Source organism: Trachurus trachurus (genome assembly GCF_905171665.1).
Source record: "Trachurus trachurus genome assembly, chromosome: 1".
Lineage (NCBI taxonomy): Eukaryota > Metazoa > Chordata > Actinopteri > Carangiformes > Carangidae > Trachurus > Trachurus trachurus.
In genome coordinates, this window is record NC_139891.1 from 12,568,024 (window position 1) to 12,595,318 (window position 27,295).

The following is a 27,295-nucleotide window of genomic DNA, read 5'->3' on the forward strand; positions in this document are numbered from 1 at the left end:
TTTGCCTTTAGTCTCGGAAATGCAAATCATTGGCATTTCAAATAAAATCTATGAATTATGCAATGGTCAAGGAAACCAGAAGGGATACAGAAGGCAAAAGCGTCTCGTATTTTTGCAGGCTAGATTGTTTGAGCGAGTTAAAGCAAAATGTGGTCATTATATTGTCTACCGACCTCAGAACCCAGAATGACTAGAAACAGAATCAGCAATACAAGTGCCTGTATTAAACTATGAAGCTCAGTATTTCCCTGAGACTGTGTGGTGTGAACGTCCCCTGTACTTAGGCCTGTGTTGACAGGCCCTTAACGTGGAGTGATCACCCCACAGGACCCAAAGGACCCACTGGCAACCGAGATTATGTTGTGGTGAGAGATGGAAGGAAACAGTGGAAGGAGGGGAAGTGCAGAGGGAAAAGGAAGCCAGATATTAAGAGTTGAACACACTGAAGGGGAAGAACCACAGAGGGACTGGCAATGAAGAGTGGGTGGGAATAATGACAAGGTGAAAATGTGTATGACAACGGATATCCAGCACTGCCTCTCCAGATGGATTATAAAATATACAAATACATACATTAATATTTGTTCAACAGTTGGTGAATAGGCAACGATCTTGCTATATTTGACTGAAGAGGAATTTTTCAAGCAAAATTTACTGAAATACAGAGTTTTAGTTTCAGCTTCTCCAATGTGAGTCTAACCTGGTTTTGTACTTTGTCTACCTATTAGTTGATACCTGGGTTGACTTTTTTCCCGCTATTTCCTGACATTTAATAGACTTAATGTTTTGATTTTTAATAAAATAGGAAATTAATTGATTGTCATTGTTAGTGGCTCTAATTACAATCCTTTTTGATCTTGTACAGTTTTTAAATGTCCATGCACGTGTTACTGTTTTTGAGTCTTGGTCATTTGCATGTAACAACAGATGCATTTGGCCTTTCTCGTCACATGCATTTATTTTCAAACACACAAAAATGTTTTGCAATGCTTCTACTTGCCTGTCAACATCAACCTCAGATCCGCTCCCTCTTTTACATAATTCTCTTCCCCCTACTGGATCCCCACCCTCTCTGTGGAGTGCGTTCCCTGCCAGCGACCCTGGCCTCTTCCTCTGGTTCAGGAAATGGCTAACATGCCACAGAAAGCAGATGGGAGTGTGGGCTTGGCAGATTGCCAGCTCACCACACCCCCTGTCTCGAGCTGCCAGCATTAGGAGGTGGGGTCTCTCCCCACATGACACTAATTCCGCCAGAGGCTTTGCTACCCTATATTACGCATCATAAATGCCTTAAAAATATATTGCAGTTGATGCTCTATAATATGTATTGGTGTCCGAGACCATGCAAAAACTTTTAAAACATTTAAAGCACAGAAAGTTCATGAACTTATAGTAGTATATGTAGGTCTGGTCTTGGCAGGTTTCCTCTTCATGTTTGGCCACCAGTTTTCAGCCTTTTCAGTTAGTACAACTTCTCACATTGCTTCAGTTGCTCCCTGAGCTTTCACTCTCATTACACGCAGTACATGTTGTACTGTGCAAGCCCCGTTCCCCAGTGACAGCCTCTGTTACCCTACCGGTCTTCACACATCCAGCCTGAGCAAGAGTTGTTTCTATTTTTTGATTTGTCCCCCAAAAAGCTGAATGTCATGGATGGAGTGAGTTTTTAACATCTATGTGTAGTTGGCATTGGCAGTAGCTGCCAAGTTGACTCTCTTGGAAGCTCACATACCAACCCACAGCTTCATCAAAAAGTGAGGAATCCTGCACATAGTGTTATCTTTTCAATAGTTGCAGGGAAAGATAGCGAGAGAGACGGGGAAGAGAGAGAGTGTGCGTCGCGCTGAAAAGGGCCAGAGGTCGGATTCGAGTCGATGCTGCTGCAATAAGAACTAAGCCTTCATGCTACACTGTTTACCACGTGAACCAGCGGGACGCCCTGTCAGTCCTTTAAGCTGGTTAAGATTTCACTCTGCCTGATTCTTGTCTGCAGTGAGTTGGCATACTGTAGGTGAAAATGGGCTGACATCAAAGTCAATATTAATAGAAAGCATGTCTTTATAACTATGACTGTACACTCAAGTATTTTGTCTTGGGCTGACAGCAGAGATTCATCCTACTTCAGTAGGCGGCGGTTGTGCCACCCAGAACCTATTGCACTCTGTAAGTGATGTTAGTGCTCAGATCTGCTCAATTTTCCATTAAGAGACGGAACAAAAGTCTATGAAAGTGTATGTCGAAAAGTGGAAGAGGAGAACTAGACTGAGGTGCTGGGTGAATATAAGAGTAGGGTAAGAGTAAGCTTTGAGGGAAGTAAGGAAGAATGCTTTGGCATCTACTCCCACCACATAAATCAGATCAAGGTACTTGATATGGACGAGCCAGCGCTGTAGAATCTCCACTCTGAGATTTGTGGACGTTAACAACTGAGAAGTGTCCAATAGTAATATGAAATATGTCCAATCGGGAGAGAAATAATATTTTCAATTTCACTTTGTAATGTATGTTCCCTGGCAAAAAGGGTTGGGGAAATCTTGCAGGTCTGGATTTTGGTATGTTCTGGAAAGCTAATCTGAATTTGACCCAAGACTTTTTCCCCTCCACTGCTGTTGTCTGTAAGACTAGGAATGCTTATCCTTATTTTTTGTTGTTGATGTAACCACATAATGAAGCGTGTGTGTGTGTGTGTGTGTGTGTGTGTGTGTGTGTGTGTGTGTGTGTGTGGTGGTTTGTGTGTCTATTTGTGTGTGTGTGTCTCTATGCAAGAAAGAAATTAACATTCAGTGGTAGTTTCTTAATGAAACTAATGTCAACAAAATGGAGAGAAAAGGGCATGTCTATGTAATGGTTTACATTATCAGATAATAATTAATTTCCAGTTAATGTTAGCTATGTTACATTATTATTTCTAGAATAACTTACTTTAATGGCTCTCATTACGTTTGACAATATTCAGGGTTATCCTTTAAGAACGTATTTACCTTTACTAGGTAATCCCTTTATTATGCTGAGCACACTACAACTATATCTGTGTTTTCAGCAAGCAGCTTTTATGTTATCACTGCTAAACACCTTTTATCAACTGTGAGACACTGGGAAGTGGTTTTTGTGCAACTCAACTTCACTACCAACAACCATCTACAGAGGACGGAGAGTCTCATCAGTCATTTTAATCTGTAGTTGTGTTGGACCCCGATTTTAATCTGCTAAAAGTACAGTAAACTGTATAGTTTAGTATCTGCAATGTTATATAATGCCACTGTCCTAAAACGGATTCGGCTCTGCAGTTCTGTGTGAGGAAATAACATATTGTTCTACCTGTTCTCTTGTCCTCGGACACTCATTGTCTCGTCTGCTATTTCAGTTCTCCTTTCTTTCTGTTATTTTTATGATGCTTCATCCCACAGCATCACACTTGCCTCCAACTCTGACTACCAAATAGTGTGAAAGCAGGAGCACAAGATTAAACTTGAACACCATTAACGTCCACAGGGAGATGATTTACGGAGCATCACAGCACACAAAACACAGCGAAGGATGTGCTGAAATGATTTGATTATAAAGTGCATATTATGATGTTACACAGGGCTTGACAAGATTGGAAACTGGCACTGCTTTACCTCCAGTGGTTGCAAGTCTGTACATGCCCCCTTATGGCAAATAAGCTTTAAATTAACTTTATTGGAGAAGAAATTTGAGTGTTATCTCTTATCCATTTGTCACCACTTAGTGTTAAATGGTCATATTATCCTGATCTGACATTCAGATGCTGACTTGAAACTAAACCACTGGACACATAAAAATATCCACAACCCACACAGGTTGTCATTTTATTTCAGTGAAACAATTTACCAGCTCCTGTGATTTTGTTTACTTACTAAACTTTCCTACATTTTAGTGTCTTCAGAAGGGACCCCCCCCCACACAAGTGATATACGGCATAATGTAGAGCTTTGCATCCGAGCCAGATGATAGGCTGTAATTATGTGTGTGTGTGTGTGTGTGTGTATGCGTGCATGCATTTGTGTGTGTGTGTGTGTGTGTGTGTGTGTGTGTTCAATGTTCAACTCTGTGTGTCTACTGCGGGAGCCGTCTGGGTCTCAGACAGCGGCGGAGTACATCACGGGGACTTCCTCTGTTTCTTCAACCACGACTAGACTGGCCTCAGCTGTGCTAAATCTGCAGACACACAAACACATACACAGAAGTCACTTTTAAATCAACTAATCTGCCTCATTACACAGTCTGAAAGTCTGCACCACAAACACTGCGTGCATTGTTCTCATGCTGTCAGCGAGACGCAGTTAATAAGAGATGCAAAATGGAGGTTGAAGATTTTTTTGTTTATTTTCGCCGTGTGTGTGTGTGTGTGTGTTAGTGTATTGGAAACTTTTCTGAGTACAAGTTTGTTTTAGCTTATGAGCTAATTTAATTTCCAAGTTTCATTTCCTGTCAGTTGATTAAAAAAATAGTTTTAAAGGTTTGAGCCCCCTGCGGTGTGCAAACAAGCACGTCTCACTGGATCATCTGAAATGATATGCATAATGACACAATGACTTCTGCCATCAATCCCATTTTCTGTCTTATTGACTCGGCCTTTCGCTCTCTCTCTTTCTCGTCAGATACATTGGAAAGGCGGACTCTATCACCATAAGTGTGTGGAACCACAAGAAGATCCACAAAAAGCAGGGCGCAGGTTTCCTGGGCTGTGTCCGCCTCTTGTCCAGTGCCATCAACAGACTCAAAGACACTGGCTGTAAGTACCTGTGTATGTTTGTCTATGAGTCAGTGCATAGTTACTCTGTGTCTTTAAACACTCGCTGGGGGGGAAGAGGTCATGGGCGTCTGGTCCCATCATGATCCGTCTGCATGTTTATTGTGGCCTTTACCCCGAGGTGCCAGGCTTGTTAGTGAAAGGTGATGGGGAGGCTCCATCCAGTGGCTGAAAGAACCAAGTTTGCATCTCTGTCTTTCTTTGTTTTGTTTGTTTTTTACTGTGTTGTGTGTCATATCTGATTCTGATTGTCATGCGAGCTGCAGATGAATTTCCTCCTGGTAAACAAATGCAGACACTGAAAGTTGTTTTCATTTTGATTCGGTGTATGCACATACAGTACATCCTGCACTCACCACGCGTAGTCAGATAGACGCGTGTGGGTCAGACGCGCTGTCTCCAGAAGCAGAGACAGACCTCGTGCCCGGGGACCAGGGTGTCTTTCCTGTGCCTGCGTTTTATCTGGCTGCAGCAGTGTGATAGCTAGGTAGCCTGCTGCTACATGTTTCACTCTTTCAACAGCGCTGCTGTTGCTCCCCCAGCTTGCATCCTGCTGCTGCTCCTATGCCAGCCATTCATTGCTGGAAGATTTATGGCCACAGTACACAAGCAAGTCATTTAGGCAACACATATCAGAGATATTGCCCGCTGTAGACATCTTCCACCTGGGGCTGAATCAATAGCCACAATTCATTTTAGAGCAGCGCAACTCTCTGTGAAGGAAACAAATAGCTTTTATTATTGGAGGTATTGGCCTAGTCCTGCTGATGAAGTTATTGTCAGTGTTTGACACAAGATGCTGTTTAATTTACAATTGATCTAAACTTATTTTCTCTGTGAACAGCGACATACTTGTTAACCCTGTCTGCCTTCATGGCAGTTGACTCAATCAGACTATAACGCAGGACATCATTTGAGTAGATGGTCCTCTGTTGTCACCTACAGTAGGACGCCTTTGCAATGTGAAAAGTCATGTGTCCAGAATCCAGCTCTCAGATCAGATGAGTCCTAATGCATCACAGCTGTGCTTAGAGTTGTCCACTTGTGATCGGGTCACCCAAGGCAGATTTAAATGCCAAGTTTGAACAAGGCTATAAACACTAAACAGTTGTCTAGTCCATATTTTCAAACATTCCTTCTTCTCCTTTCCTCCAATCCACCTTCACCATCACCCCCCCCCCCCCCCCCCCCCCCCCCTCCTCGCCTTTATGCGTCTTACCTTTTCCCTATTTAAATTCATTCGTTCCAGAGTCGTCCTCGCAGCCACTTTAAAAATTGTCTGTCTGAATATAATTACCATTTGTTGGATGCTTTTTAAAATCCAAACTGCATAGTTGGATACTTCCATGACTGTAGACACTTGTAATTACGTTGGTTCAGATAAAATAGCCCTCAACTGTCAAGTTTAATGCGTCACTGTAGAGTTCATTCTTGGCTCATAAAATTCACCCACTAATTCACCAAGAACCTCAGCAGCATCGTTGTTGCCACAAGAGGGACCTTGATGGCCATCGAAGCCTGGTGCCATACTTTTACCCCCATATGATTTGCCCTCAGACTTATCCTCAACTACAAGAAACATGCGGTATAGGCTCCAGTCAGGCTCCAGACCAGCCACTTACTGTACAGCAAACGTTATACTTTATCATAGTCGCTGTAAGTGGACAGGGAGACACGATGTACGACGAGACACCAGCGCTCTCTTTATCCCTTTGTCCTCGTCCTGCGTGGGGCAGACACATGAACAGTGCCCAGTCTGTGGTCTAACCATGATGTATACAGATGCAAACATTAAACCTACACATACATACACACACACACACAAAATAGTTTACTGGAATTGCCCTTTTTCCTAGAAGGCACATCCACACACATACCTCACTTGGTCATGCAGTGCAAACACAACCTCACAGAGCTGTTTCACCCCTGCACACACACACACACACACACACACACACAGGTTTGCAAACCAGAAGGGGATCCACCATGATTGTCTGTTTACCAGAGGCCTGTCTGGTTCTGCAGTGAGCTCCACTTCCTGTAGCGGGGCAGAAACAAATCTCTAAGTCCTCTGCCCCACTTCTGAACCCACAAATGTACTACCGCCAGTTTTTTTTCTATCTTTCTTTCTTTCTAAATGACTTCACATGTCAGACTGCCTCGCCTTTCACCCTGATGTTAACTCATTTGTCAGCATTTATAGTGTTGAAGTAATGGCTAATTATATTCACTTATTTGCAGACTGTGATACTTACACAATATATTTGTACGGACACGATATGTGGAGACAGATGTGCAATAAAGTGAAGGAGTGATTAAACATGCTAAACTCATGTTAGTCTATATGCACATATTAACACGTGTGTACTTAGTTCACTGTAACACACAGTTATGACAGCTCTGAGAAGTTGCATGGTGTGCTGAGGGCTTGTGGTTAATGGTCTGTAAATGTTGTGTCTCTCTCAGTTTCTCTTCTCTCTTATTCAAGAGAAAAATCTGCTTACTCTTCTAGCCATGAAAGGCTTAGGCCATCACTGTTTAGTCTAGACACATATCCAGAACAGATGCGCACACACACACACACACACATACACACATACACACAAGTCTGGAAACAAGTTACAGGTTTGTTGAGATCTGCTTAGTCTATACATACAAACAGACATACAATTTCATGTGCATACAAAACCATACTGGCAAGCCGTTACAAATCCAGTCTGACTTTGGTTTTAGTATTAGCACATGGAGAACTGAGGCATCTCTTTATCTTCCTTTCTCTCACTCCCTCTCACTCTGCCTTTTTCTGCCTCTTCTGCATATTTCCCTTCCTCTCCTCCCTCTCCTACACTTACACTCAGCTTCATGTCTGAATATGTTTTAGTTTTACATGTTTAAGTAAATCTATGCTTACATATCAAGCACTCACACACAGGTTTTATTGTTAATGGGCACCAATTGATGTCACTCCTGGTCCCTGTGCTGGTCAGCTGGACTGGCAGTGCACAAGTCGCTCGGTGTGTGTGTGTGTGTGTGTGTGTGTGTGTGTGTGTGTGTGTGTGTGTGTGTGTGTGTGTGTGTGTGAGCTAGAGAAAGAGACTGCAGTGTATCTGTGTCTGGATCTTGTTCCGACTCTTCCTGGGTTGTGTTCCTGTGCTGTCTGTGTCCGACAGTGCTATCCTGTGCTTAACAGACAATGTGCTCTTACTTCTCCAGAAACAACAAGATAGTTAACAAATTTCAGGCCCAGATTTCATGACACTGGTGTGTCCGTATTTAAACCTTTTCACACAAAGTAGGGAAAGCTGCAGAGGCGTTTCTACTGCAGGGCAGAGTGTTGTATTTTTAAACATTATAAAGGCGCAATAGTGTGGAGATTTGATTTATAATATCAAGAGTTTTGACTGGCTGCGTTAGTTTATCCCAACTGACTTGTGCATGGGGGGGAAAGTAATTTAGGCTACTGGACTGTGTAAATTATGCATTTGTGAATTTTCAGAAAATCAGTTTATTTTGGCTTGACAATAGTGATGACTGGAACAAAATAAAAGCTCCAACACTCTGCCAGCACCGGCCAGTTCGGTCCCTGTTGGTCGCTGCCCTGCCAAGGTTGGCTGGATTTTCCAAACTATTCAACCTCCTTTCATAAGTTGCAGCGCTATACATGTAAATGCCCTTTCAAATCAAAAACCACTGAAATGATGCCCTAGTAGTGCACTTGAAGTCTGTTTATCAGACAAATATGTTTTTGGTCACTTAGTGTAAATATTGAAAGGTTAGACATCTTAGCGCCTGAACAGGGTGATGGTTGAACAAAAGGAGCAGATGTTAAATCTATGGTTTTTGTTTATTTTGCCCTCCAGATCAGAGATTGGACCTGAATAAGCTGGGCCCCAATGACAATGACACTGTGAGAGGACAGATAGTAGGTAAGTAACGCTACATCAGTTACAGTATACTGTATATGTGTACAAAAATGATCTTATGTCATCTGCATAGAATAAAATCACAGTGTGAGTATGGTATGTATGACTCAAATATAGCCCAGACATAAGTCAAGTTTAATTGTCTGAAAACTCTCAAGTAAGTACCAGCTGGAAATGACTATTAAGGCATCTCAACACAAAGTGTTCTGTTATTTCAAATTCCTCCACGATTAAGTACACATAAGTTGGAAAATTCAGATACCAAATGCTTTTTTGATATTCGAGACTATGAAAGTAAATGCTGAACCAATGTTTGTGTCAAACACAACTCTGGCTGTATTATGTAAAAATGACAAAACACAACTTGACCCAGACGGTATAGTCTGTGTCAATACTCTGACTCAATTCATTACCTAACCACTGAACCGCAGCGGGGATGTCAGACGGAAAAGGAAACATGAAGAATATACACAAGGCAAATGTATGAGAGCATCAGTGGAACTGGAGTTCATGCCCTACAAGATTCTGATCACAGTCAATCTTTGTCATCATAGATAAGAAATAAAATGTTATTGATGTACCCCTTCCTTGTCTTTGTCATGTGTAGTAAGTCTTCAGTCCAGAGATCGCATCGGGACAGGAGGGCCGGTGGTGGACTGCAGTCGTCTGTTTGACAATGATTTGCCTGATGGGTTCGTCTTATTCCTGCTTTTTTTCTTTCTCAACTTTTATGCATTGTATTTTTGATTTGGGATATCAATCTCCATGCCTATTGATGATTCATTAAGAGCCTTTCAGGTATCAAAACAGTGTTTATTCTTTATTGCTTTAATTTTTGATATTGCTTTATGTATATTAAGTTCCTGTGTGTCTTCATATCCTGTGAAACAGCTGGGAGGAGAGGAGGACAGCCTCTGGCAGGATACAGTACCTTAACCACATCACCCGTACCACACAATGGGAGAGACCCACCAGGTACGACTGCACACATGCACACACGACCGATGAATGATGTAGAATATTAGAAAAGAAAGTCGACGAGAGCTTTCGAAAGGCCAAAATAATATCATCCATAATATTTTACTGCCTGTCTTTAGTTCAGCAGTTGCACTATTGTAAACCACAACAAACTTGACCTTTCACAAAAAAAAAGCAGGAGCGGTCTGTTTAAGTGGTTGTACTTTCCTCCACTTCCCCTTTCAGAAAAAAAAAAAACTTCCACTCAGCTCCGCTCACAACAATAACAGTCTGTCGGTAATGAGTGAATTGCTGTCAGTTTCCTTAGCCCCTCACCCCACTACAATATATACACACACACACACACACACACACACACACACACACACACACACACACACACACACACACACACACACACACACACACGCACACACGCACACACACACAAAAACTAGCCAGCCAGTCGGGCAGCCAGGTTTTGCTTGGCCCCTGTTCCTGTAAGAACAACTGTCGCCTTCCTACTTGGCCCATATCAGTGGAGCAGTAAGGTAGTATGCAGCAAAAAAAAAAAAACTGTCCCTCGCAGCCTCACGCACTCTTACTACACATCCGTTCTGGCCCCTCGGCAGCAGAACCAGGTACAAAAGAAGAACAAGAAGTGGTGAAGAAGAGGTTAAGTGGTAGGTCAGAGAAGGAGGTCGAAAAGTTGATTTTAAGAATGAAAACGATCAGGTAGGGATGCTGTCATTCAGTGTCAGAAGAGAAACACAAAAAAAATGGATTGTTCAGCTCTCTCAGCTCTGCGGACATTTAACCCAGTGTTTATCACTGTAGGAAGCTGCACTGATTTCCATGGAGATGGGTTTAATTGAGGGGAACAGGGGTTAGGAACAGGGGTTGCAAGGAAGAGTGGTCACGTTGGTTTTAACATTCAAGCTTGTTCTGCTGTTGTCTGAACTGTTTAACGATTAAAATGCACATGCTAGAGAGCGCAAACTCGAGTGGCCTACATAAATAAATTGATAAAAGAATTAGCAAAAAAAAAAAAAAAAGAAGAAAAACAGTTTGTGAACAAGAGGATAAGTTGACTAAAAGTGTTTTTTTTTTTTTGGTCTGTCTATGGATACATTACAAGTTAACCTACCAAAAAACAAAATGTAATACTGTAAAACTTAATGTTCCTCCTCAAGAATTAGTTTTCTCTTTGGCAGATTATTTGAATTGTAGCCATTGTTTTTTTTCTACACACTGTTCTTTACTGGCTGTTGTCGCTGCTCTTGGCTGAAGACAAATCTGGACCATGAATTAGTTATGAGTTGACACTTTGGAGGACTGGGGAGACTGGCTCAGAGACTGGGAATAATGGTAGAACAAGAGGAAAGAACACAGAGAGCCGGGAATTAAATGAGCGTGGAAGCGGAGGAAATGCGAGGGACCAGGAGTATGTTGAGGGGGGGGGGGCAGGTTGGCTGTGGGTTGACAGACAATGGTCCAAGGTTTAAGATAGCCAAGGCGTCAGTAACTCCAGACACGCAGACAGTGGTCAGACGTGCTACATGCACGTACGCACACACACACACACACGGACACAAAACGTGTCAGTAAGCCAACATGCCTGTGTCTGTGTCTGCTTATTAGATATCTGCTGTAGGAGTCCTGCTGTTCACCAGCACACAAACACAATTTAACATTCTGCCGTAGTCTATGAAGACTTTGTTTGCTCTCATTCAAACCCATAATCATGCATATCACTTAAATCTTAACCATAACTATGAAATACATTTTCCCCTCGAGGACTGATGACACAAGCTATTTTCCAATAATTACACTTCAGTTGTCTAGACATCACATGGAGAAATAAACCTGCTACACCTAAGATTTCACTTTTGGAAAACCTGTAACGCACCTTCTCACCCTGACAGTAGAGACACACCCCACCATGCATGTAAAGTGTTGTTATTAAGACAAATAGCTTTTTTGTTTTTAATTGTTTCCCAATTTGTTAATTAAAATGTTTATTTTCTCACCATATACGTATATTTAGCAACTACAAACAGGGGTAAACATGAAAATAAACTTTTAAAATTTGATTTAGCAGGACACACCTTCATAGGACCACAGCTTACCTAAACACAAACATTCACTCTCCCTCTCCTCCCTTCCAGGCCGGCGTCGGAGTACTCCAGCCCATCAGGACGCCCGCTGAGCTGCGTGGTCGATGAGAACACACCAGTGATGACACCGGTTAACGGGGCCGTGGCCAGCGGCCCGCCAGGCGAGCAGCGGGTCCAGGAGAGACGGGTCAGATCACAGCGGCATCGTAACTACATGAGTCGGACACACCTGCATACGCCTCCTGACCTGCCCGAGGGTTATGGTGAGAGACACACACACGCACAGTAACTCTCTATGGGTAACTACCTGTTCAGAATTCACACTGTGAAAGTAGAGAAGGAGTGCATGATACTGTAATCCTCCGAGTGGCCAGTCACAACATCTCAAAACTGTGTTGTAACTGTAGTTTTTTAAACATCTTGGAGTTTCTCGTCGTCGCTCTGCGTTTACCTGAGTTACTTATGAGGTGAGGTCCCAGACATGACCTCAAAAATACAACACACGCAGATCAAAGACGTGGTGAGCTGCTCTTGGGCTCTGTGGTGTTTGTAGCCTGGAGGCAGGAATACTTGGTACAACTTTTCTTTCTCTTAATGATGAGAAAATGTTTAAATGTCATTTGTAGCCTCCTTTCTTGTTCTGTCTCTGTCTGTTTCTCTGGTCCACATTTGGGCTAACTCACACCTTCTCCGTTAATCCCCTTCTACCTCCTCCCTCCCCCCCTCCCTCCCACAGCACCACATCATAACATCTCTTGCTGTGTGTTAACAGTCTGTCTCTCCTCTCATTTTCTCTCCTGTTTGTTGGAACGTTTTGGCTCTGCCGACTGATATTCCCACAACGAAGAAAAGGAGGGGAATCGGAGTATTCATAGCTCTGTGTTTAATTCAGGAAAGGCACTTGGAGTTACTTGTTATTTTCTCTCATTGTACTGTATTAACTTAAGTTGGCCTTACTTGCGGCATTCAAACACATTGGGAAAATAATGCCGGAGCAAATACAATTTCCAGCATCTGAAATGTTTTTCCGAAATGTGCACTTTTCACAGTCGGCCACAGCGCACCCCACAATACCCACAGAGTCTGTAAAATAAATTATTATTTTAAGTGTGGGGCTGCATGCCAGTGATTTAGAATGGCACCGCTGGACCTGTGCCCCCTTTTGAAACGTCCTGCTGTGTCCACCGAGGCTGGCCGAGGTCGGACAAAATGAGTCACTGATGCCCAACAGCTAGTGAGCTTTCTTCCTCAGCTGAACCCTCTGAACCAGCGGCTGGGTGTGGTGAGGGAGCGTGAGAGAGAACAGGAGAGAGAGAGAGAGAGAGAGGGGGGGGGAATGTGTGAGAGGAAAAAAGACAGGGAGAGGTGGGTAGGAAACGAGTTGTGCCAGTAGGAAGTTGGGGTGGGGGGTAGTGATGGATTAGCGGCTGGATATACACACATGAACACCACCACGCCCGTGCAGCGCGCACACCGTGTGCCAACATTCACACACTCACTCTCCATTCATCCATGAGTTGGATCGAACCAAAGGTCCAACGAGTCAGTGACGGATTACAAATAAGAGCCGGTCTCCTCAGATTTCACTTTGGTGTCCTCAATTCCCTTATTTGTTTACAGTATATTATATTAGTGGGTTTGGCATGAATGGCAGCATTTTCCTTTCCATTTCTTTTGGTTTTGGAGATTAATAGGAGTGGATGGGCTTTCAGCGCACGCACACGCGCACACACACACACACACACACACACACACACACACACACACACACACACACACACACATACACATACACATACACACAAGCCTTTAAGAGAAAACAAGGCAGCTAGGATGCATCAAGGAACGCTCTGTAAGGAAAAACACTCATGGAAGTCTTTGATAAATTTCCCTCACATTTTATTTTCCCCACACTCCTGGGAAAGGCCTACTGGAGACTGTAGAGGAACTAATTGATTACATTGGCACACACCTTAAGAAACTCTTAGTTCAACATTGTCCCAGCAGTTTGCCTGTCACATCAATTATAAACAGACTTCCTCGTCTCCAAAATACACAAACTCGCTATCCACGCTTGTACCCATCTGAACTAGACTAGAGAACAACAACGGTCGACAACAGTCCCAAGCTTGTTTCAGTGCTGCTTTTTGCCTTTTGGCATATTAATGCAAATTTAAAAAAAAATCTCATTTGTTTTTTGTTTTGTTTTTTCAGAGCAAAGAACAACTCAGCAGGGCCAGGTCTACTTCCTCCACACACAGACTGGAGTCAGCACCTGGCATGACCCCCGGGTACCCAGGTAATTACTTTGTGCATATATCCTTGTATGTTTTTCACATGTATTGTTAAATATCTATATTTCTAAAGCAACTTTTTTTTTTTTTGAGGTGTCACAAAGATCTCTTAATATGAGCTTAATTATCTCAGAATTAAAAACATATTGAGTTAAGTACATGATAGATTCATCATAGTGTGGACAGCCTGTATTGTTTTAATCCTAATATAAAATTTGACATATATTCCCAAAACTGACAGGGCCAAAGTCGACTTGACTGGTTTGGATCAGACCTAATTTCTCACGTAATTGCTCAGGGCTTTGTTCAAAAACAGTCTTATTAGTCAAGTTTCAGGCTCAAGTCGGGGTCAGCCAAAATAATGACCTCTGAGTCCGACGTGGAGCTGGAAGAAAGTTTTTGGACAGATGTTGAGCTGAAAACACCAGCAGGCCAGTGGTTCTGCATTCAATCATTCTGTTCACCAACTCTCAATAGCCCACTACTTAATTCACCAGAGATCGCAGGCGGTGTGATTGCGTTACACTTTTTGGCCTTGTGTCGGTGTAGCTGCTGCTTAGTGATGAAGCACATGCGTCCAACGTCCAACTTACAGCAGCAACTCTGGGTTTGGTCAGTTTGGACAGAGCCGCTGAAATGACCCGGTATGTTGTGATGAATGCAGCGAGGCATGTGCTTTTGTCCCTGAGTGATGTGTCCTCACTTCACACAAGGACAAAGTGTACGCACACGCACGCATGCATGCACGCACACACACACAAGACCTCTGTAGGCTATGGCGTTGTCCCAGATCAGGACTTCTACTGACAGGAATGTCAGAATACAGGACAGAAAGAGAATCCAGAAATTAGAGCAGAGACTTTTTCAGAAGGATAATGACAATGTTAATGTTGCAGAGGCTCTTGGGTCTGAGCTCCTGTGTTTTAATTGATTGGGTCTTGTGAAACTGCTGTGGGAACAACTTATTTTTCATCACTGTCTGTCACTATCAGCAGGACTATCAAGTAAACTAAAAACACTTATTGATCAGTTGTTTCATATTTGGGAGTTTATTTGGGGGTTTAGAAAAACAAAAGAAAAGAGTGCCCAGTCTATTCTTTAATTTAGGATGAAAGCTACAGATGGTGTAGTATGATGGTCATTGATCTGCCTGTTTGTTTTCTGTAGCATGTGTGCTTCTATTTACAGTCACATTTAGACTTGCATTTTATTTGCTGTGTCATTGTTACTAATGGCTTCACATAACTTTGTTCAGGGACCTCAGCAATGTGAACTGTGAGGAGCTTGGCCCGCTGCCACCCGGCTGGGAGATCAGAAACACAGCCACCGGCCGCGTCTACTTCGTCGACCACAACAACCGAACAACACAGTTCACGGACCCGCGACTGTCTGCGAACCTGCATCTTGTACTCAAGTGAGTCCATCGGTTAATAATGTGTGTCAGCCAGGGCAGGATATTCTGGGTAGATCACATTGACTGTCAGCGTTACCAAGGACAAATTAAGTTGTTCCAGCATTTTATCCTTTTACATAAAAGCCGTGTTCACAACAACTATAAAACACAACTGCAAATATGTTGCTGAATGCAAATCTGTAGGGTTATGTCTGTTTTTGTAAAGGTAACAGTCCCCGTTACCGTAAAGACTCAAACTAGCTGTGACAGAAACACAGAAACAAACAGCAATAATTTCAGTGAAACAACAACCGAGGGATTATGACTTCGTAGCCACTTGATCATAAAAGTTACCAGATGTCCTTGTATTGAAGCGCTGGCCACGAGAGTAAATAGAGGCAGATGACCTGGACTAGAAATCAGCATGACACGTTTTCTCAATGGAGGGAAATAATCAGATTTTTCACACCAATTCAGACCTAGTGGTGTTAATGTTTAATTATGTCAATGTTGATCTCTTACATGTTTGGCCACGGCTCTTAAACAAGTCAGATTTGCCCTGTTTATGGTTTTGAGTAGAGGCCATCCAGAGCTGCTCTCCGCTCTGCTCATGTGACTGTTAGAGACTCAGTGTTTTTAGAAGAAGCTTTACACTCACACTATCCATCCTGGAAATGGATGTGATGACTCCTGTCTGGGGATGCTGGAATAACCCGACATGAGGGAAAAAACTGTTAGGGAGCCTGTGATGCACACGACAGTCATGAATCCCCCAGCAATGAATATGTCTGATATAAGATAAACACAGATGACTGTCTTGGCTTTATTCATCTCACCTTATATTTTTGTTCTTCTCTGTTTGTCCTCTCCCCTACCCCCTGTCTCGTGTATCTGCCAATGGCTTTTTCGTCCTTCCCATCCACTTTCTGATGTTCCCACCAACTCTGCTGTCTTTTCATCCATTTCCTCTCTTTGCATTTTTTTAATGTCTTCTTCTGTTTATTTCCTCTTCTCTTTCACTACCTTTTTCATCTCTCCTGCTTCTTTGTGTCCTTTTCTCTTGTCTTATCTATGCATTTGTCCTATCTGTATTTGTCCTGCTGTCCTGCAATGCTTCAATACCCTTCTCTGTCATTCACCTTCTCTTGTATGTAATTTTCTCCCTCTTTGTCTTTCCCTGTCTTTCCCTCCCCTCTCCCCTCCTGTTTCCTCCAGCAGCCCAAGTCCAAATGGTTCCCGTGTGGCCATGGACAGCCAAAACACTAACCTCAGGTAACCCACACAAACACATGAGGATATTTGTGAGCACAAATACACATTCATGCACTTGCACGCAGGCAACACAATGTCTGTGCAAAGTGTGCATACACACGCTTACACGGGGTCTGTGACATACGTACATGTGAACAATGCAGTCAGCATTCACAGGCTAACAGGACTTTTCATGCTCTTACTCCAGCTGTCTGTATATAGCACGTTCAGCAGCCAGTCACTCAAAGGCTACACACACATGATCATGAAGAAAAAATGCTGACCATGACAGTCCTCCAATGTCCAGTTGGTGTGTGTTTATGTATATATGTGCATGTTTTGTGTAGCCTTCATCAAAGTTGACTTCCAACCCTGAGGATGTCATTCAAACACACACACACACAAAACCCTGGCTTCTATGTCGTGGGAGTTGTCACTCCACCTTTCAGTGTGTTTGTCCTCTCTGTCAGCAGTCTGCCTTCACTGTAGCTCAGCCTGCAGCCAGCCAAGCCAACAGAGAAGCCTGATGAATCCGACCCCACCAGGAAAAATAATACTCAACACATGTTAGCGCAGCAGCTGTTAGCTTAGCACCAGCTCGTAGACTCACTGAACATATACAGGATGAAAACATCAGCCGTGTGTTAGCTCTGATGGCTAACGAACGAATCTGTGACATTCACGTTGAATGGACTTTAGCTTGTGTTGTGTGTCACTGATAAAACAACTACCGCATTAATTGAATCTTAAATCGTTCTCTGTCTGGTAAGTTCCCGTCACTTCACGTCTGACAGCGTATGAGCTAGAAATCACGAGAGCAAGAGGAACATCGAGATGTGGAGATTTTTTCCCCTGTAGCTTTTTTTCTTCTTTTTTGTACAAATTCTTTGTCAAAACCTCTTGCAATAACAGCTGCTGGCACGATGGACATGTTTGGGAAATCAACATCTGGTCATTTGGTCAAATAGTATCCATATGTGTCAGAATAGCCCCTGGTTGTGAGTTGAAGCTCAGCTATGTTATCCAGTCAGCATCATTAACTGCTTGTCTGACTCCTTATTAGGAGAGATTTGAGAGAGTTCAGACACAGTTTTAGAGCTTTGAGAAGGTCGAAATTAACAAGCGCTAATGTCTAATACAGCTTACCTTGATGCAGACTGGGTTAATGAAAACACCCTCTATATGCAGTCCATGATCCATCACATGGCACCTGAACTATATTTGGCCTGTATCTTTATAAATATTATAGCAGAAGTTGAAGCCAAATTTGGAGTTTTTCTATTTTAGATTCTTGTCATAAGTCTAATCAATATTCAGGCCAATCAGGTTTGTATTGTGCCTGTAAGACCACCCGTCAAATCAGCTGCATTTCAAGCAACGCAAAATTAAGGCCAGGAAATCACATGAATTATTTTATCTTAAGAGGTTTAAAACGTATAAAAGCAAATGAGCTCAACATCAAAAACGGTCGGTGCCACTTCTCTTTAAACACTTCCTCTTTTCTCTCTGATGTCATCATCATACCAGTGGAAATAAATCTGTGTGTCAAAAAACACATCAGTTGATTGTCAAAAACCCTCTTAGCTTCGTTTTATTAAAAAGGTTGTTCTTCTCAGTGGCGTAGGAAGAATTAAAGTAGATGAGTGTCGTGCACACTGTGGTGATGAGACTGCCGACTGATTTTGGCTCCGAAACACAACATTTTATTGGCCATGTTAAATGGTCTCAACAGTCCAAATATAACGCTGGATTATTTACTGCGTGAGAGCGTCCAATCTAAACACCCAGGGTGACTGACAGGAGGGCCATTAAAAGAAAACAGCTGGCAGAGAGGCAGAGACAACATGGTGGTGGGGGGGGGGCAAGTCTGTTTACACACACTGTAGATCTACATACTTAGTGTGTAATAGTCTTAACATCTGACTATTTAATGTTAATGTGTTGACCTTTTTATACATTATCCTCAGCTCTGTAACACTTTTGATGAATCAGAATCAAAATAACTTTATTGCTCCCCTGGGGAAAAATAGATAGAAAGAAAGGAGGTTATGAAGTAGATTGTAAGGAGATAAAACATTAAGATGTCCTTATTCTATAGCGTATATAATGAATAGAAAAATGTAGGGATGTGAGTTTAAATTGTGCTTGTGACTCCTCAATAATTCTCATTATCAATGCCAGGATTTAAGAATATCTCGCCCCACATCCACACAGGTCCAATTCATGCACCACACGTGATGTCGCGCACACACATGCACATACACACACTGTGACCTGCTGTAATGCAGCTCTGCACTGACCTGTTTTCCTAAAGGGAGATTGAAGGTGATGGTTTTGTGGGGGTGGGGTTGCATTTCAGGATGAGCCGAGTGCATGTTACATCATGCTGATGTGTGGCGTTCGAGGGGAAAAAAAATCTAAATGAAACTAAAAATCTTTGTTTTTCTTTAGATATCTGCATAGCTGCATAGATGGTGCGATAGTTGATTTCATTGTAAAGGAAAGTATGCATGCTGCACAGAGAGAGAGAGAGAGAGGGGGCAAAGGGACTTTTTATTTTTTTTTCTTGCAGCACTGAGATGTCAGGACGCTGCTGTTCCCTTCATACCACCGGAGGATGATTTCACTTTTGTTAGGGTTTATCTGCCTCTCTTTAATGCATGTTTTCTTTTTAGTTTCTGGCAAATGGACACAAACTTAAATCAATAGAATAAAATACAGCAGTTGACAACGGAGAAAACAGAGTTGGTCGGCCAAACAAATATAAGCGCGGCAGAAGAGAAACTCGCTTTGATCAAGCGGTGAACAAAAAGCAATGTGTTGACTTAAAGTAAAAAAAAAAACCTGCTGCAAGCCAAACTGTCAGTGCTGACCTGGAAAGAGAGTGATGGCAATGAAATAATTAAATAACAAGAGTCTTTCTACTGGGAAAAAAAACACAAAAATACTGTTGTGTTGGGTTGTCAGACAGGATTGTTTTCGGTGCTTTAGGGTCCCAAATGTGCAGCTGGTGTTGTCACTTCTTCACTAAATTGCACTGGCAGCAATTTTTAAAATTTAATCAGTCTAAAGAAGTCTTTGCTTCATTTTGACTGTATGCTTTTAAGCATACCTATTTAGATTTCATTTTACAAATAATAATCAGACCTGCTGATAATCTTGTGTCCTGAAATACAAGAGAAAGAGGAAAAAAACTCCTTTTTCATTGAAACTGCATTTTGGGTTTTGCAACTTTGTAGTTGTTGCTTCACCTCGCACCTTTTGACCCCTTTTGTCGTTCAGTCTGTGTGTTTTCCTCCCCATCTGTGGAAACACTAACAGTGTGTGTTTTGACTGCAGGATGGCGTGGAACAGATTTGATATTCAGCATTGCAAGTCTACAGTTTGCACCTCCAGTCTATTGAACCTCCAGCACACATCTTGGTTTAAAAGTGACTCAGACAGTCCTGCTGCCGTCAACCTCAGACTGATGAAGGCTTTGAATTGTCAGACAGTCAGACACAGCTACATTACTGTGGTCTGCCACACTGTTTCTCGCATACTTAGCTTCCTCCCTTGCACCAGCACATCGTATATGTCTGAAAGATTACATCAGTGTTTGCTGAAGGTATTTTTAGTTGGCTCTGGGTTGAAGTTTAGTGGGCATCAGCAGGTATTTTCCCAACCAAGTTATAAATCTTCATGACAGTTCTATCAATATTTGCATTTATGTTTAAAAAGTGATGATTATACTTGGTGCATCATGGGTGTGTAGTATATTTAACCTGTGGAAGATAAATAGGAAAGCAAATTATTGGGTTAGCAGTAAATCCAGTGTATATCTACAATATGTACAGTACTTGACATTTTCTGCAGTAGTTTCTAAACCTCACGTGCAACCTGATGATACAGTAAATGCCAGCCGTCTAAACAGTATCCACAGCAGGATGAATGCTCCGTCTGTAGGAGGAGTATTAATAGGCCGTCAGTGTAAGAGTGAACAGAAGAGGACAGTCTGTGTGAAAGCTTAAATCCCTATAAAAAAATGTCATTCCTAACAAATGCTTTGTATTTTATTAAGACACTTAATGGATTTCACTCTGTAGTGCACATGGTGAACTGCTTTCTGCTGTTACTGTAAAACTTCTGCTGCAACTTCACTGGATTTTAGCAATATTTCTCATTGGATGTTGCTCATGAAAATCAAATGTCAGGAGAAAGAAGATTGTGTGTTTTTTTTTTTTCTTCCTGTGTCATGGTAGAATTTTTGCGAATATTTCATCCTGAAGAAGAAGTGTCTTCAGATGCAACATATTTTAGTCAGTAGGCAGTCTCATCACCACAGTCTGTCTGCTGCTGGTTTCCTGTACTTCATGTACTTTTGGAGAGGGTAGAAGTGTGCAGATGTTGGAGCTTGGCAGTTGGGAAGAATGTGAGAGGTCACACTTTTACTGGCAACACACACACACACACACACACACACACACACACACACACACACACACACACACACACACACACACACACACACACACACACGTACACACACTCTGACTACTGCAGAGTCAGCAGCAGTGGCACTTTTGGCCGACCTCTATGCCCTCTCCTGGTTTTTAGGCAAGTGCAAGGAGCGGGGGCACCAGCTGATACTCAAAGCACATCGACTTATAAAGGACCCCTTTAATTCTCAGAGCTGGGTGGGTGGGGGGATGGGGGGGCTGGGGGGGGGCAGAGTGGGTGTGTTGTGGTGGCTGGTCTGGCTTTCACACCGCTTTACTTACTCAACTGTCATCTCGGCCCACCTGTGGCAGCTGTCAGAGAAAAAGGAGCAAGTATACTTTGTCTTACACAAACATACACGCAGACTCGCTCTCCTGTGCGTGCACTCTCTCACCTGACCTGACACACGCCCAGACTGTCTCCCCGCGTACACGGAGAGAGAGAGGGCCGAGGCCTATCATGACTCTGCAGGTTCAGGCGCAGGTGATCCAGCTCAGAAAAATGTTCACTCCTTCATTTCTTGACTCCTTCAGCCTCTTTCCTCCCGTTTCTTCTACCTTGGAATAACAATAATAAAATCCTCTGGCTCTTGCGTTGAATTTGAAAGTTTATATTTCTTCCCAAATGTCATATTTCACCCAAGCTGTCACAGCAATAGGAACCATTTCTCTTTTTCGGCCTGGGCAGATTTTCAACTTTGCTGTGCTTGTATTTTCTATATTTACCATCAAATATGCAGAGCTTGTCCCATTTGGAAACCAGAGACGATGAACTATGTTGAAACATATTTTTAATTACACTGTGCCCTCAGAAGGAGAAAAAAAAAGTGCGCTGAAATTACGCTTTATTATATGGTTCTTGAGCCTCCCAGCCAAAAGCAACTCATTCCATTTTGTTTTAAGGTCATCTTTTCTTCTCCTCCTCCTTCCTAAAGTGGTTTTCAGGACTGCTCCGCTGCAGTCTTACCCTTTCTTTGACATGCTAGGAGCCCCAGTGCCTGCCAATAAAATAAATAGCAGCAGACTTGATTATACAGGGATAGACTGGTGAAACACTGCACCCGTTTAGTTTGGAAAGCCCAAATAGATGAGGCCTTTTTCAACCTACTGAACCAGAGAGCCCAAGTGTACAATGAGTGTTGGAATAAGTGGGTGGCTGTGTGCCGCCGCCTTGGAAGTCCTCTCCTTCCCTCACATACCAGCTCTGGCCTCTCGGTGTGCCGCCTTTGTTTGGCGAACAGCAGCCCGGACTCTCCGCTCCCAGCGGAGGACAGTAGCCTCTTTTCAAGAAGTCCTCTGCTGGCTCAGCGTCTCCTCGCAGGAAAATAAGGGCTGCTGTCCTGTTGAAGGGAGAGATGGATTATGTTTTCAGGAGGCCCACCCAGGCGTCTCACCACCGACACCACAGTGAGGCCTGGAGGAGGCCAGACCTAGAACACTGACCATCGCACATCTTTGCCAAGATTGTACAAGATTGTATCTCATCCTTTTCTTAGAATATACAGGCTCTGAATGGCAGCAGAGCGAAGGAGGATAAAGGTCAGGATTTAAGTTCTGTGTGACAGACGTGCCTGCCGCCCTGCCCACAGCCTTTTCCACTCTTAACCTTGTTGCTCTGAAATTGCAAAATTGCAAAACAAGGCTGCACTTTGACCAGGCAAACACGATCTCAAGAGCGGCGGCTTGAGTCTGCAATGCATTTATCAGGTCATAACTTGCAGCCCATAAAAAAAGGTATCTCCAGTGCCAATGTTGACAGAAACAAGGCTGGGAGTTTACAGAAATGCTGGTGTTTTTTTTTTCCTCTATACCTCCAAGTATGAGGGAGGTTGGCAGCTTCAGTGGACAGATGATAGAAGCTGTCAACTTCTATTGGCTTTAGACAAGAAGTGAAGATGTCTCGGGATGCAAAAAGAATTGAAGGCACAGAGATGGAGCTGGTGATTTAGAGGGAGTTAAAAAAAAAAAAAAAGAAATTTGGGTAAAAGGAAATAGAGAGAAGTGTGTGATGACCATGCACAAAGAGAATACATTGACCTATCTGCCCAGCTCAGCTAGTCAGAGGCGCCAGCTACTATTGTTCTTCCTTTCTCTTCATTTGTGTGTGTGTCTCCCTCTCTCTACTCGCTCAGGTTTTATCTCCTCCTCTCCGTCTCTCCTGGTGGTGATATTTACCAAACGTCTGGTCGAAGGCCCAGCCTGTCCACAGGTCTGGATCAGATTTACTCAGGGCTTAGTCCTCTCTTTAGTGCTCTTTGCTTGGAGAGGAGTGAGGACGGTGAGGGCTGGAGAGGGAATTTCTTACAAAACTCCCTAGTTCAGCGGTTAAAGGATATTTGAGATGGAGGGGCTGGGGAATTCCCTACAGGACATATCCCTCTTTCTTCCTTCTATCTTTGTATAAATCTGTTGCCTCCACCAAAGCAGTGCACATGAAAAATTTCCCTGTGACCATGAGACAGTAAACAGCTGCGCTACGACAAATGGAAATTGTGTTTTTGGAGAGGGCAACTCAGGACAAACTATGCAATACGGCTGTTTAAGTGAACGATGAATCACACTGACACCACTATTCTGTCTTCTCCCTCCTTTCATGTCACTCATCCCCCTCCCTCTGCTTGACTGTTCCCCCTCCACCTCCCTTTCAAACATCTTCTCCCTCCAGTCATCCGCCTCAGTTGAAGGACCAGGGTGGTCCCGGGGGCCCTCCGCAACCGCTCTCACCTGCCCAGTTACCTGAAGACGCAGAGTGCCTGACGGTGCCTAAATACAAGAGAGACCTGGTGCAGAAACTGAAGATCCTGCGGCAGGAACTGTCTCAGCAGCAACCCCAGGCTGGCCACTGCCGCATCGAGGTCTGCCGTGAGGAGATATTTGAGGTAAACAAAAAACAAAAAAGTGCGGTTGTTTTTGTTTTGGTAACCCAATGCTCTTGAGAACAGTCCTGCTGCCTAGATGGCAAAATGAACATAAACAATTACTTCCGCCTAAGTTCACAGATCATGAACCGTCATGCACCAGAAATAATCCACTTCAACAGTGCGCGTGCTCGTCTAAAAATAGTTGCATATAAAATGACACTCAAACCTGAAATTTCGGATGTGCCTTAAACCGTAAAAGGAAACATCTGAGGCCCCGCTGAACATCGCTGCACACACATGCATCCAAACCAATGCATTACAACAAAGAATTCACCGTGAATGTGCATCAATCACGCGTTCATGAAATTCATAATTCGGCATTCAGAGCATCACATGCCGACTGATTAAGTCTAAACATCCATGAAAACGATCGCAAACCCAGATCTGTGCATTTTACTGACATTTTATCACCTCATTTACAGTGTTTGCTAGAAAAGGGCCTGAGGCAGCACATCAGCAGTACTGAGAACCATTTTATGATTTCCAGGGAAAAGCAGAACAAAAAGGCCTTCACAACACCACAAAGAAACTATTCCTTTATGCCTTTTCTTCTCTTCCTCTGTCTCTCTTTTTGTTTCTCTCCCAATCATTTGTTCTACCAAGGCAAAGGCATTCTTTCTGGATGATTTCAGCAGCTAAAGGGTTGGGGGGAGGTGGGGTAGGGAGCGGGTGAGAAAAGGAGCTAAGGCAGCAGTGGCAAGTGTTCGGGGCCAGACATAACTTCATAACTACAAGTGGAGCAATGAAAAATATGACTTCATCCCCCTTCGACGTGACAGCTGTGGAAGGGGAAAGTTAAGTGTGAAAACCAGCTCTGCAGATCCACTTGAGGTTTTTTCTTTTTCTGCAGAAACCAGTGCTGCAGTTTACCATTGGCAGTGTGTGCACATGAGTGTGTGTGTGCATGAACTTACAAGGCTTATAGCAAGGTTTCCCATTCACACATGTTCACTGCCACAAGTTGACATGTGACAAACACAAATGCTGCGTCTTGCACCGTGTACATTCAGCCATGAAGTGGTGGGTTTTGGATGCTCTTTATACGTTTCCTCCCTTTCACCAACATGTTGATGATCAGGATGCATACCAACCTGAGCGCTGTCTCGGCTTTTGCCTGCAGCCCGGTTGTGTGACCGAGGAGACGCCATCTGCGCCACTGTTACAGCTCCATGATAATCAGTCCTAAAACTTTGAATCTTGCGTTGGCGGATTCAAATACATTTTGTAAAATGTGTGTGTTTAAAAGCGTCTCAGTGCCTGTGCAGCCCAGCTCCGTCATGCTCTCTGGGTTGTAGCGCTGCTGTTGCTGCAGCAGCAGATTGTTTATTGTGGTGCGGCCTGGACTCCGCTGAGAGCACCGACAGAGAGAAGTCTCTTATGTAATGTGAAAAGGAAACACACACGCTGTTTGTTTAACTGTAACTGTGTGCAGGGGTGTGATGAAGGGAGGCAAGAGCAGAATAATCAAGATAGACTGAAATATTTTTTTTAATAACAGTTAGTAATTTTTGCCTCTGCTCGTCACGCAAATCATCATTATGTGGAAATCAATACATCAGCAATGACTGTTTTAGTTCCTACATGTTGACCTGTTAACTTCTATAACCAAAGCATGACATGTCCACACACGTTCATAGTATACTGACACCTCAACTCATTTCAACATTACTATTTTTTGTTAAATCCATAAAGTTTTACCTTGTTGAGGTTCACTCTGTCGTATCAAAGCCGGTCTTGTTTCACGTACTGTGAAATGTTCAATCTAATGTTTGTGTTGAACCGTAGGAGTCGTATCGACAGGTGATGAAGATGCGTCCAAAGGATCTCTGGAAAAGACTGATGATCAAATTCAGAGGGGAGGAGGGGCTGGACTATGGTGGGGTTGCAAGGTAATTTGTCACATTTACTTTACTTTTTATTTATGTGATTTTTTAAATGTCGGCTAACATTTATTTATTATTTTTTTGAGCATCATTTGAAGCACTGCTTTCACAGTACGGTAAATCTGTGTGTATGCATTAGGGAATGGTTATACCTGCTGTCCCACGAGATGCTGAACCCCTACTACGGCCTGTTCCAGTACTCCAGAGACGACATCTACACTCTACAGATTAACCCCGACTCTGCTGTCAACCCGGTACGAGTCATCTAGCTTTATAGTGAAGCGTAAGGAAGTAGTGTAATAAATGTGTCGTAAGGATTTCTCTATGCAGCCAGTCATCAGACGTAGACATGTGAAATGTTTTTTTTTTGTTACAATGGTTTTAATCTGGCATCTTCAAGCAAAAGATAGTACTTGTTAACTTGATTTATGTAATTGGGTTCTGCTCTGTATGTGGACATGTAGTAATAATCATGATAATTATAAATAAATCATGATAATAATAACAAAATGTTTCCATTACCATGCCATGTATCAATGGTATGATTTGAATGAGCAACTCTTAGGTAATCGTATTAGTATTAAAACTGGTTTGTTTTTAATATCTCTGGTTTGTTCTGCAGGAGCACCTGTCGTACTTCCACTTTGTGGGTCGTATCATGGGGATGGCGGTGTTCCACGGCCACTACATCGACGGAGGCTTCACTCTGCCCTTCTACAAACAGCTGCTGGGAAAACCCATCACACTGGATGACATGGAGTCTGTTGACCCCGACCTCCACAACAGCCTCGTCTGGATTCTGTGAGAACTTTTTTATTTTTCCCCCCTCAAATGACCCATTATTTTTTAAATGCACTACACTGGCAACGCAACCTCCAATAGAAAACACACATTACTGCTATTAAATCTTAAATGCAAAAGCAATTTTTCTGTTCAAAACACATGGGAATATGGGTTACGCAACACTTCTTACACACTAACTGTAACTTTATACTGATTTTCTGCACGAACCAGTAAAATTGTCATTGAAAGTTTACAAAAGGTTTTATTTAATTGCAGTGAAAAATACTGTGTCAATATATTGAAAACACAAAGACCACTAAAACCAGGATAGAGCAGACATATTTGAAATGCATGCAGACACTTGGCTGCTTGTCTTTGTCAACTGTTTAGCGAAAACCAAATCCTAAAGATTGTGGCGCCCTCTGCTGCCAATTCAGGTTAACATCTGGAGTCCAGCTCCTGTATTTCAACAAGTGCTGGTCACCTGTGGAGGCCGAGTTGCTCTTATCCTGGTGTGACTT

General features: G+C 42.9%; 1 protein-coding gene across 2 annotated transcripts in view; it reads left to right on the top strand.

Annotated features, from left to right (window-relative positions):
• Positions 1–27,295, top strand: part of LOC310992561 (E3 ubiquitin-protein ligase SMURF2-like) — a 60,133-nt gene that overhangs the window by 27,228 nt on the left and 5,610 nt on the right. The window contains exons 4-15 of one of the 2 annotated variants that reach the window (XM_083980646.1): positions 4,623–4,756; positions 8,635–8,700; positions 9,305–9,389; positions 9,589–9,672; positions 11,823–12,034; positions 13,986–14,070; positions 15,321–15,479; positions 16,674–16,730; positions 23,853–24,066; positions 25,894–25,997; positions 26,131–26,245; positions 26,614–26,792. In XM_083980646.1, the coding sequence (XP_083836772.1) occupies positions 4,623–4,756; positions 8,635–8,700; positions 9,305–9,389; positions 9,589–9,672; positions 11,823–12,034; positions 13,986–14,070; positions 15,321–15,479; positions 16,674–16,730; positions 23,853–24,066; positions 25,894–25,997; positions 26,131–26,245; positions 26,614–26,792 (1,494 nt within the window). The remainder of the gene's footprint in view (positions 1–4,622; positions 4,757–8,634; positions 8,701–9,304; positions 9,390–9,588; positions 9,673–11,822; positions 12,035–13,985; positions 14,071–15,320; positions 15,480–16,673; positions 16,731–23,852; positions 24,067–25,893; positions 25,998–26,130; positions 26,246–26,613; positions 26,793–27,295) is intronic. The other variant, XM_083980647.1, reaches the window with a different exon arrangement.